Source organism: Pongo abelii, chromosome 9 (assembly GCF_028885655.2).
Source record: "Pongo abelii isolate AG06213 chromosome 9, NHGRI_mPonAbe1-v2.0_pri, whole genome shotgun sequence".
In the NCBI taxonomy this organism is placed as follows: Eukaryota; Metazoa; Chordata; class Mammalia; order Primates; family Hominidae; genus Pongo; species Pongo abelii.
Window position 1 is genome coordinate 78,595,206 of NC_071994.2, and position 12,932 is coordinate 78,608,137.

The 12,932-nt window shown below is 38.6% G+C and overlaps 1 protein-coding gene across 21 annotated transcripts in view; it reads left to right on the top strand.

Annotated features, from left to right (window-relative positions):
- EMSY (EMSY transcriptional repressor, BRCA2 interacting) overlaps positions 1-12,630 on the top strand; it is a 105,725-nt gene extending 93,095 nt beyond the window's left edge. For 6 of the 21 annotated variants that reach the window (XM_054524841.2, XM_054524842.2, XM_054524846.2 and 3 more), the window contains 5 exons: positions 1,486-1,527; positions 4,054-4,253; positions 6,149-6,712; positions 7,688-8,188; positions 11,862-12,630. In XM_054524841.2, coding sequence (XP_054380816.1) covers positions 1,486-1,527; positions 4,054-4,253; positions 6,149-6,712; positions 7,688-8,188; positions 11,862-12,056 — 1,502 coding nt within the window. In that variant the 3' untranslated portion in view covers positions 12,057-12,630. Of the gene's footprint in view, positions 1-1,485; positions 1,528-4,053; positions 4,254-6,148; positions 6,713-7,687; positions 8,189-8,918; positions 8,992-10,298; positions 11,825-11,861 lie in introns of those variants that run through there. The other 15 variants (XM_024255629.3, XM_063711299.1, XM_063711301.1 and 12 more) reach the window with 5 other exon arrangements.
- The last annotated feature ends 302 nt before the right edge of the window (positions 12,631-12,932 follow it).

A 12,932-nucleotide genomic window follows, 5' to 3' on the forward strand; every position in this document is an offset into this window, starting at 1 on the left:
CTAGGAAAAAAAATAGGATGTTACGAAGTTTGTAGGTAATATAAAAATACAAGTCAGCCATAAATAACAACTGTGAATATACAGCAACAGTTGTAGGGAGAGGATAAAATATCTTTTGTCTAAGAATGAGTTTTGTTTGTTTTTTGTTTCTTTGTTTGTTTTGAGACAGGGTCTCACACCCATCGCTCAGGCTGGAGTGCAGTGGCGCGATCATGACTCACTGCAGCCTCAATTTCCTGGGCTCAGGTGATCCTCCTGCCTCAGCCTCCTGAGTAGCTGGGACTACAGGTGTGTGCCACTATGCCTGGTTAATTTTTTGTATTTTTAGTAGAGATGGGATTTCGCCATGTTGCCCGGGCTGGTCTTGAATTCCTGGGCTCAAGAGATCTGCCCACCTTGGCCTCCCAAAGTGCTAGAATTACAGGCATGAGCCACTGCGCCTGGCCTAGAATAAGTATTTTTATGCATCTAGAGTTTTTAGTTTTGTGGGAATGTGAGTCAAGGGAGAAAGAAGAAATAAAATCCGGTCCTTTTAATATTTTTAAAAAAGTAGAAAACCTTAGCCAGATGCAGTGGCTCACGCCTGTAATCCCAGCATTTTGGGAGGCCGAGGCGGGCAGATTGCTTGAGGTCAGGAGTTTGAGACCAGCCTGACCAACATAGCGAAACCCCGTCTTTACTAAAACTACAAAAATTAGCCGGATGTGGTGGCACTTCCCTGTAGTCCCAGCTACTCGGGAGGCTGAGGCACGAGAATCCCTTGAATCCGGGAGGCGGAGGTTGCAGTGAGCTGAGACTGTGCCACTGCACTCCAGCCTGGGTGTCAGAGGGAGACTCTGTCTCAAAATAAAAACAAAAACAAGCCAAAAAACCCTTAAATCCATGTAAATACTTACAAGTTCTGGTGGAAAGCAGATTAGCTATATGTTTAAAATGTGGTCTGGCAGCAAAACACTGAGATTTTTAGATGGCATATATAGAGAAATAAAACAAGATAGATTATTTATCTCCTATTCTGATTAGACCACACCTGGAATACTGCTTTCTCTTTTGGACACTTTATTACCTTGAAATTTGAAATAGATCAGAGAGCAGTAATGTGAATAATTAAAGGGTTTAAGAGAGATGACTTATGAGACAATATGTAGAGGACTCCTTTCTTAAGTTTTCTTTAGCAGTGATTAAATGAGAACGTAAACTTACAGATATTTGAAGGACATAAATACCAAAAAGAAAAGGAATTCTTTGGCATCATTTTAGGAGATAATATTATTAAGACTAATGGGTTAAAATTGCCAAAGGGAAAAATCCAGGTAAGATATGGAAAGCCATCTAGAATCTTTCTTTAGAGATATTTAGCAGAAAGCTAATTAAAGCAGAGGCCAGTATTCTGGGGAACGTAAATAACCTCTGGGGGTAGACTAGATTCTTGCATGGTGAACAGATGAAAAGACCTATGATTTCTTCCCTTACTTATCCTTTCAGAACGCACTGATGAGGGGACAGAGGTTGCTTTTCCCCTTCTAGGTAAGTGGTGTGCATCCATTTGTAGTATCACTGAAGGTAAAAGATGATTGTTTTGGGGGGAACCACTTAAATGGATGCGCTCTACTCTCATCTGGTAGAGGAAAGGTAAGCTCCACTTAGTGAAAGGAAGAGAGATTTTTCTTTTGTAGAATAGTGGAATTCTTTCTCAGAAATGAGCATTTTGACAGTGGAAAAAAGAGTTCTTTAATAAAAATGACTGCTTTATGGTGTTTATATGGCCCAGTTAAGGTCACTTCAGCTATTTTCCAAGTGTTTATTCTGTGACCTTCTTCCATAATCTCCACCCATGATATCCACAGCCATATTGAGCATTTTCTTTGACTTAAAAGCCAGCTGCTTGGCCTGCCGTTTGTATCATTCTGCAGTGGGTACTAGTTCTCTGTAACTTTCCTGAACTCTGGAGAATTACCGTGAAGTAATTTATAGTTGAAGGAGAATTATTTTTAAATAGACTTAGTTGATCTTTTTAAAATCCATTTCACTTCTTAATAAAAAAGTGCTTAATGTAATAATTATGAAGATTAATATGGATGGTAGAAGTGTTCCATATAATCTGATAATTTCATCTGAAATGTATTTTTTATTTTCACATGTCATTCATTTCTGATGCTTTCATTTAAAAAGTATTAATTTGCTTAATTTTAATATTATTATAATTTGTTTTTTCTACTCAGTTATATTGTAAATTACTTCAGTCATTGTTTTAGTCTAAACCTTGACTATATTTTTTTCGGTTACATTGAGCGCATATGGAAGATTTTATTAACTCACATAATTTAACATGTGCATACAAAGCATACTGTGAAATATGGTAAGATACTACAGAACATTTATAAAAGAATACTGGTGATGCTGCCTATAATCTTAAATCACATGTAGATGTATGTATAGCAACAATAGAAACACTGCATTTGTGAATATAGATAGAATGTGTCATAAAAAATAAAGCCTATTTATATTTCACTGGATAGTTTTAAAGTTAGTCCTTATAATACATAAATGGCATTTTTACATTGATTTCCATAGTGATCATCTTACTCTTGAACACCCCACTATGACTTTTCTAAACAGGAAATCAGTGCTATTTGAAATTATAGATTGGGGTATATGAACATTAGAATCATGGATTATTGAGACAGTTTCAATAATCTCAAAAGTCTTAGCTAATTTACAGATATGTTGTATTTTTATCTGTTTCTAATTCAAAGGGTTAGTTTCCCAGTAATCATATGCATTTTTAAAGCTCTGTGGACTGTGTAAAAAGTTGAAGTTGAGGCCGAGTGTGGTGGCTCATGCGTGTAATCCCAGCACTTTGGGAGGCCGAGGTGGGTGGATGACTTGAGGCCAGGATTTCAAGACCAGCTTGGCCATCATGGCAAAACCCTGACTCTACTAAAAAATACAAAAATTAGCCTGGCGTGGTGGTACACACATGTAATCCCAGCTATTCAGGAGGCTGAGGCATGAGAGTAATTTGAACCTGGGAGGCGGAAGTTGCAGTGAACAGAGATTGTGCCATTGCACTCCAGCCTGGGTAACAGAGTAAGACTGAGTCTCAAAAATAAATAAACAAATGAATAAAAAGTTGAAGTTGAAGCTGGTAAAATTTGATAGATTGGTTACTTCATGGGACCTTTGTAGCAATAGAATATGAAGCAGGGATGTTTCCTATACTGCAGTCTTACCCATTTGTGCCAGGTGAGCTAAATTTGAGATGATAGAACAGATTTTTCTATTATTTTGTTAACTCTTTATATTTGTTTAGTACTTTATAGTTTAAGGACAATTTTCCAATCTGTTACTTCATTTGGTCCTCTTCTAGGTAGAAACAGCAAGCTTTTATTATCCCATTAAAATAAAATCAATCAAACAAAACAAAACCTCTTAAGTTTTAGAGGCTAATAGAGGATGAGTGACCTCTTCAAATTCACTTGGCTGTTTGATGGTAGAACAGGACAGGATCCAAGTGTGATTCTTGATTCAGTTTATTTTCTGCATTATCACCCAGACCTTTAGATTTTTAGGAACTGTAAGGTTGTGAGACAGAATCACTTAATACAAAGGAGTGAATGCTACTAATGTTTTTATTGCATGTGGAACTGAGACCAAGAGATTAAAGAATGTGTATTGCCTTACTTTCCTTAAAGATATTATTTTGGGATTACAGAAATTGATTACTGCTTTGTTACCTTAATGGGATGAAAGTCATTGGAGAAAGTGAGTACAGCTCATGGGAGGATGCAACTTTAAGGGGTTTGTTCCTCCTTTGTGATAAGAGTTTTCACAGTGCTTCCATATACATTTCTCATCTCATCCTTATAATAGCTCTGTTATTCCCATTTTGCAGATGAGGAAACAGTCTCAGAGAAGATAAGAGACTTTCTTAGAGTCACACAGCTCATAGATGGGCAGACTGTGGTCTTCTGCCTCCTAGTTCACAATACTACACTTTCTTTCTGTGATACAAGCTCACAGACATTTGTTTAAAATGACTACTGGTTACAGATGCTGTGGTGATTTCTGGAGAAATATCATCACCTCCTCTATTTTCAGTCAGCCATCGCTCCCAGCCCCAACAGCCTTCCCAGCCCCAGCGGACCCTGCTCCAGCATGTGGCTCAGTCACAGACCGCAACACAGACTTCGGTGGTGGTGAAGTCCATCCCAGCATCTTCCCCTGGAGCAATCACCCACATTATGCAGCAGGTTGTATCTCTTCTTTTTCTTCCTATCTTCTGTAACTGCCCATGCTTGAAATAAGATTCAGTGTCATCTTGTATTTTAAGAGGAGAAATAATTGGAATGTAGAGTGTTTGTGTAATTCTTTTCTAAGAAATGAGTAAAGGAAATGAATTAAGATTCTTAACACCAGAAAATAATTCTGAAACAGTATTCTTAAATCTGTGAACTCTCACCATTTCAAAAGGGTGACAATGTCTAGATGAATCTAATGACATCAGAATTGGTCACTGTTTTTGTGTATTTTACCATGGAAGAATGTATCATTGAGGTAAATAAGATTTTCAAATGAAATAACATTTGGCTCGTTTAGCTGTTTGCTGCTGGGTTTGTAGTTTGTTTTTTGTTTTTCTTTTTTTTTTTTTTTTTTTTTTGCTTTTATAATGAATCCTCATAGTAACATTATGAATAAGGAGGAAAATAAATATTTGATTTTTTTAACTATACGTGGTCAATTACAGAGGAAGAGATGCAACAGAAAGTTGAGAATATAAATCTAATGTAAAACAGGACATCTGGTATTAAGGGTAATGGGGAAAAGGAAAAATATGTTGATAGGTTGATTTTGTGTCAGATACTGTGCTTTGAGCTTTAAGTAAATTGTTTGTTTCTTACTATGATCTTGCAAGGTGGGTGTGTTATCCCTCTTTTACAAGTGAGGAAACTTTTATGCTCACTTCAGTAAGAAAGTAAGAAACTTGCTCCAGGTGGCAGAGCCAGGATTTAAACCCAAAGTGAACTGCCTCTGTTAAATAGTTATATCATGGATATCAGATTAAAGCATGACTTATCATTAGTAGTCACATAAGTCACCATCACTCACATGATTATGAATCTAACTGTAGGCAAACTACTGGAAGGAAAGGCAACAGAGAATGTTGAATTGAAAGCCTGTATGTGCAAAGTCATTATGATATAGGGGAGAGTCACAATTCAATCTCAAAATTTTATAGTTTGGGATTTAAGTGTAGCATATGATAAGGCAGTAGGGAGGATGGGGATAGGGTGGATCTTGCTATGTCATTGAGAGAAGCCAACTGGCTGGAGGTTTTGTTGGGCGGCAGGTCTCAGCCTGGAGTCCGGCCCTCACCTGGCAGTTCCTGACATTGACCTTTCTCTGGACACCTAGAAAGGTCTGACAGGCTGGCCCTAACCATGTCACTCAAGATGATGCCTCCTCACAACACTTAGCACTGACACTGGGCACTTTGCCTTTCTTCTGACAGGAATGCTCTTGTCCCCTCCTCAGTCTCCTTCCGTTCTGGGAGCCAGGGCTCTGGGATCTGAGCAAAGGGGCGAGGAATGCTAGTTGAGAGGTGCTTCATGCAGACCTTGGTGAAGCCTGAAGAATGATCTTCACCCATGCAGGGGGCTCTCTGTGGGGAATGGGACAGGCACGGGTCTCAGACAATCTCCCTGACCTTCCAGATAGCACTGGACCTACACATAGCCACGGTGGGCTTCTCTGAACCTTGGCTTTTCTCGGGACCGCATGGCTTGGTTACCGCTTTTAGACAGGTTAACATGAATAGGCCGGACGGCTGTTTCCTGAGCCAGGGAGCCTTTCTCTTCCTTTTCCGTGTTAGGTTGTGCTTGCAGGGCCATCTTATTCTTCTAATCTGTAAGTTCTGGACCCTCTAAGACTTTTCTTATAGTAGTAAGTAGACCAGTTTTCAAAGCACTTATGTCTGAGAGTTGAAATTGCAAGTTTCAGTAGAAAGCTCCTTGAGGTTTTTTGGCCTTTCTAGGTTCTTCTGAAAATTTTTGAGTGAATCTCGTTAAGTGTTTTTCAGTTAAGAGGAAAATGTAGCAATGTAGATGTTTTTCTTATTTCATTCTTACTTTGTGCCTTTTTTACTTAGGCATTAAGCAGTCACACTGCTTTTACCAAACACAGCGAGGAACTTGGAACTGAGGAGGGCGAGGTTGAAGAGATGGACACTTTAGACCCTCAGACAGGTCTGTTTTACCGATCTGCCCTGACTCAGTCACAGTCAGCTAAACAGCAGAAACTTAGCCAGCCCCCGCTGGAACAGACTCAGCTGCAAGTGAAAACTCTGCAGTGCTTCCAGACTAAACAGAAGCAGACCATCCACCTGCAGGCAGACCAGCTCCAGCACAAACTCCCACAAATGCCCCAGCTTTCCATCAGGCATCAAAAACTCACCCCTCTCCAGCAAGAACAAGCACAGCCCAAGCCAGATGTACAGCACACACAGCATCCCATGGTGGCCAAAGACAGGCAGCTTCCTACCTTAATGGCACAGCCCCCGCAAACTGTAGTACAGGTGCTTGCAGTGAAAACCACGCAGCAGCTCCCTAAACTGCAGCAGGCTCCGAACCAACCAAAAATCTACGTGCAACCCCAAACCCCCCAGAGCCAAATGTCGCTCCCAGCTTCGTCAGAGAAACAGACGGCAAGCCAGGTAACGGAATATTGATAGCATGCAAAGTTAAACTTCTCTGTTCACGGAAAAAAAAAATGAGAACATCACGACCCTATCATGATATCAGTGCTTTCTCCTGGCAAGAGGAAACCCAAAAGCCTCATTACGCTGGTATTACATTGCCCCATCAGAAGGTTGACATTAGGGAAGAAATGCACGCATTAATATGTAGGAAGAAAAAAAAGCATAGCACTCAGAACTTGATTTTCCAGGCAGTTTTTATTGAAATCACTTCAGCATTGACCAACAGTGCATAGAAGCAATATCCCTAAATTATTTTTATTTTTTGGTATAAAATATTTATTTCCATGCCTGTAAACTCTGATTTCTGTGGTAATAATGCTAAGTAAACTACAGTCTTTTAAGGAACATCATTGAACATCTTTCTTTGTAGTTTATATCGTAGCCATCTAGTTAAATTTATTTTTTAGATTTATCTTCTAGATTACAGAGGAATTACTGGTGGATAATTGAAAGCAAAATTATATTAGCAAAACCAGTGGCTCTGGAGTGATGTATATGTATGTATATATTATAAATACATATATATAGGATATGTTTGTATACATGTATTTTGAAGCAAAAGATTGGAAAAAAATCTTCTTTTTATTTTAAAAAGCAGAAGATTATATGAAATAATTTGAGCCAGGTTGAAGGTGTACTGTTTAGGGCTGTAAATCCCAAAGGAAAACTAGGCTGCTGAGACTATTTTTTCTTTATTGCTATAAACCTTGGCTGGCTGAACAAAGGTTCTTTCAACCCCTCCTCTTTCTCTAGGTTTTGTAAAAGTAACCAGATCCTTCCTATCCAGCCCTCTTTTTAAAACAGCAAGCTTCAAAACTGTCTTCCGAGTATAGCGCACGAGTGTTTCTTTTGCCATATTGTCTGGGGTGTTTGATTAGATTTTCTCAAAGAGATGTAGCTGTAACACACACAACCCCAATTTATTTTCAGGTGGAGCAGCCAATTATAACCCAAGGATCCTCTGTTACAAAGATAACTTTTGAGGGGCGCCAGCCTCCCACAGTTACAAAGATAACTGGTGGCAGTTCTGTGCCTAAGCTGACATCACCAGTTACAAGCATATCTCCCATTCAGGCCTCTGAGAAGACAGCAGTGTCTGACATTTTGAAAATGTCTTTGATGGAAGCTCAGATTGATACAAATGTAGAACATATGATAGTGGATCCCCCAAAGAAGGCTCTTGCCACTAGCATGCTCACTGGTGAAGCAGGAGCATTACCCTCCACCCACATGGTGGTGGCAGGGATGGCGAACTCCACTCCCCAGCAACAGAAATGTAGAGAGTCCTGTTCAAGTCCATCCACTGTTGGCTCTTCCCTAACGACAAGGAAAATTGATCCACCAGCGGTGCCTGCGACAGGCCAGTTCATGCGTATTCAGAATGTAGGCCAAAAGAAAGCTGAAGAGAGTCCAGCAGAAATTATCATCCAGGTAAGAATTGGAAGGAAAATGAGAAATCTTGGGCATCTTGGGGGTTGTGGGTTTGCTTGATATGTTTTTGACTTGTCACAGGAAGAATCAAGCCGAGACAGCAGGAAGACATAGATATTATCTTTGAGATGGTGTTTGACAAATGTGGTTTAACACCTATTACAAAAATACAAATTTATTTATTTTCTGGAAGAGAATCAGAAAACTGATGGGCATTGTCACCCAGCACACTGTAAAGGCAATAAAGAGCCCATGTGTCAGTTTGATTTTGTAAGATACAAGCTATACTTGCCAATGTGTTCACTCATTAGGTCAACCCAGAAGATAGGAAGTTTCTGGGTTCAAAATTTGTATTCCTCAATTTTTGCTCAAAAAATTCTGAAATGTAACTGGATTGCACTTCTATTTCAAGTTTATTTGGGGGACGCTTTTCTTGGAAAAACAGTTCTTGTTCTTGATCCAAATTTATGACTCAGGACAATCAAACCTCAACTGCAATGTCTGGAGAGACATCTTCTAAGGTGATATTTTTAAATAATGTTTATATTTAATTTGGGACTAACCATGAACTTTACTGTTTAATTCAATCATTGTTATTAAAAAATCTTGTTTGGTTACTGTCATGCCTTGGTAAGTACAGGCTAATTAACACAATAGAATTATTCATTGATAATAGATGGTACCTCACATTCCCTTGATTCTAAAAATCATCTCTTGTCATGCATAATAGGTCAAGACTAAAGAATTACTGAGTCCAGGCTACCCCTTAGAAGTTGTATTTTATCTCCCTCTCTCCTTACAAGGTATCAGGTTGTTTTCTTGACATTTGTCATTCTTTGCTAAACAGATATATAGCTTGGAAGGTATCAGAATAGCACATTTTAGTTAATTGAGAATTTGGATTTATTGAAATGTGAGTAGACTAGGATTTACCATCAATTCATTATGGTAAACTTTCTCTTTGCCATGATCCCAAGCTATGGGAGAAGGCAAATTGACAATGTTAAACCAATTAAGGTAAAATTAAGTATAGAGGAAGTGCTTAAAGGCAAGTAGAAATGGCCATTGAATTATTAAAATAATTTGTTTCCCTTTGTAAAAACAAATGTAAATGAAGTAAATATTTCCTGACAAAAGGATTTGTGATTTTTTTGTATTTTCCCCTGAAGAGGTAAGGTGTGGTGGAAAAGGAATGGTTTTCTGGCTTTGCCATTCGTTGTATGATTTTGGGCAAGGCTACTTAACGTCATTTTGCCTTGGATTTCTCATCAGTAAAATGGGAATCAGTAATGTCTACTTTACAGGATTGATACAAGGATTACACAAAATCAAGCACCTAGCACAGTACGTGGCTCATAGTTGTTGTCTAATAGATGGTAACTATTACTGTTTTTACCAAAATTATCATGCCTACTGGGGGCTTAGATTCCTGTACTCACTAAATTAAAAATCATTTTGAACAGCTTATTTGGGAATTATTTTTCTGCACTTTATAAACAGGAGTGAAAATGTAATTTGCTTCATGTATCAAGGATGATAGTTAATGGACAGGTTCTTTACAGAATTCTCAGCCAGCTTTTAGCATGTCCCACGCGCTAGGTGTGCTATGTCAGAGATAAGGACAGCAGAGTGATTATAACAACCAAACTTTTGGAGTCAGAGGTCCCTAGATGTGATTTCTGCCTGTATCCACTATGTAACAGCACTGTGGGTTTGGGCAACTAAACTAACCTATATATCTCTCTTTCCTTACCTATGAAGTGGAAACGTTAACATCTACTTCACAGGGTTGTTTTGAGGATTACGTGAGAAAATGTATATAAAGCACCTAGTCAAGTGTCTGTGTAGAGCAATGCTCAATAAAGGTAGCTCCTATTATTATACTCATCATTAATATATTGTTAGAGCATTTTCAGGTCTTATTAGTTATGTTTAGCTTTGACCTGAAGTATTGATTTGCTGAGTCTGTAAAGTGCTTTGATTCTAGAAGAATACGCTATAAAAATTCAACATGTTTGATATTAAATGCTTTGAATGAAAAGCATTGCTCTTTGTGGACAGTCTGTATTTTATTCATTGGTTGATTCGTTCATTCATTCATTTATTCCAGATGTATGTTTAACTACTGTGTTCCAGGCACAGTGCTAAGTGCTGAGAATAGGGAAGTAAACAAGATGTATCTTCTATTATAAAAAAGTCTATATATGTGGAATTCATAGACTTTTAGAACTGCAACGATCTTCACAGCGTATCCTCCAACTATCTTATTTTACACAAGATTAATGTGGGGCTCAAAGAAGTAGAGTGACTTACTCAGAGGCCCACAGCAAGCCAGAGACAGAGCTGAACTAAAATCCAGGCCTCCTGACCTTGTCTAATAGTCTTAGACAATTATCAGGTATGTGGAAAAAAGGAGCAGAAACAAACAAACAGGACTTCGTGACTCCAGAATCAATGCGTAGGCATCTTGCATTATTTTCTTGATAGTGTAATTTATATTTTCCCCAGTAAAGGGTTATTTTGGTCAGGTATATTTGCAAAGTGCTGATATTCAACTTTGCTCTGGGGTTTTTAATGTTAAAAATGTGTATTTATTCATCAAGTGTTTATTGAGCCTCTGCTGTGTGCCAGGCCTTGTTCAAAGCTCTGGGCATCTAGCAATGAGTAAGATAGTCAAGATCTGTGCTCTGTCCACGTTCTCTTGGAGCTTACATTTTAAGAGTAAGAAACAATTTAACAGATGATAAATGCAATGAACAAAAGTGTAACAGAATGTAATAGAGATGGGGGTGGGATGAACCCACTACTTTTGGGTTGGTGGTCATGGAGGGAAAGCTTTTCCAAGCATTTGAACCAAGTTGCAGATGACAGGACAGAGCCAACCATGCCATGATTTGGAGGAAGAATATTCCAGGAAGAGGAAGGACTAGTACAAAAGCACTAAGGTAGAAGTGAGTTTGGCATGAGGCTGGTAGCCATGGTAGGGTGTTTGGTTGTATAGTGAGTACAATAGGAAACAATTTTAGAGTTTTAAACAAGAGTATGACATGAACTGATAAACCTTTTGAAAGGATGTCTAACAAAGAGGAAAAAGAATCTGACAAGGCAGCATACCTATGATATTTACTTACACAGAGGTCTACAGCAAGTGTTCTTCTACTGGTACTCGTCTTCCAGATAATAAAGGGCAAAATTAGGCTACATTTACATTTACGTTTGCTTAATAACCAAATGAAAGCTTCATTCAAAGTTCTTCTCTTGAATTAGGCAATAGATTTGAGCCTCCTTTGTTAGAAGAGGCACCATAAAGGAGTGGAAAGATTGCTTTCAGTTGTACAAGACTTGGATTTGAATCTTGGCATTAACCCTGACCAACTGTGTGACTTTGGTTAAGTCATCTACCCTCTCAGTTTCCTCATTTGTAAATGGGAATAATAATTTTCTTATAGTGTTGTCACAGGGATTTAGCAGAATATGATGGGATTTAGTAGAATATGATGGGATTTAGTAGAATATGATGTGTGAAAGCACCTTGCACAGTGCCTGGCATGTAGTAGTTGTCCAGTTGTCCAAAAAATGTCAGTTTTCTTTTTTTTTTTTCCTTGGTATTGTTGGGGAAGTTATTCTGCTACCTTTTCTTACCATAAAGATTCTCCTGTGTCTTCTCTTCCAGGCTATTCCTCAGTATGCTATTCCTTGTCACTCCAGCTCCAATGTGGTGGTGGAGCCCAGTGGGCTTCTTGAGCTAAACAACTTCACTAGTCAACAGCTGGACGATGAGGAGACAGCAATGGAGCAGGACATAGACAGTAGCACGGAGGATGGAACTGAACCCAGCCCTTCTCAGAGCTCTGCTGAACGGTCCTAGTGTTTGGACACAATAGTGCACTTTAAAACCTACTTGGTTACCAAGTGTCCAGGGAAACCCTTGTATTTTGATGACTAAAAAGAGCACTTTGCCCGTACTTAGGCTGTGGACCCTAAAACAGCAGTGTTTCAACAAGATATTGCTGCAGGAGCAGCTTTTTAAAACAAGATAAAACTCACAGGGGAATGTACTTTTTTAAAAAAAAATGAAAAAGAAAAAAAAAGCTGCACATTTACAGTGACTTAAGACCTGGTCTTCTTTCTCTGTTGGATCATGGCCGGTGAAAAAGTTTTGTCTTGCAGTGGAAAGAGACTTCCTGTGAATGTTTCTCACCTGGTTTCTACTGAGCAAAATACCATCTAAAAGGAGAATGTGAATAGTTGTATTTTGAAATGATGTGTCAGGAAAAGTTTTTTAAAAACTTGTATGTTTTTGCAAATCCCTGGAAGTGTTGAATTGGTTAAAATTTTACATTTGCTCAGTTCATAATTAGTTTATAAACACCTAGAATAATACTGGCATTAAAGAATCCTTGTTGGATGGTAGAAATCAGATCCCTAACCAGTGGGAAGTACTTTTTGGGTGGCTTGTGCATTCTTATCAGTTGTGTGCTAATTTATTGTATTGTTCCTTTGTGCTCTAAGCAGCACACTTGCCTTCTATTTATTTAAGTGTAAACATTTCAAAGCAGGCCGTACTCCTTCTGACAAATTTCTTGTAAACCAGGATTGCCTACGCTTTCCACTTTCGTCGTCTCCCCACTTTCCCTCTTCCTTTAAGAAAACTTACTAAAAATGTTTCATTGCGAAGCAGAGGAAAAGAAACATTTTCAGACCTAAAGGAAATGTTCGGTCATGTTAAGAAAACAAATTATTC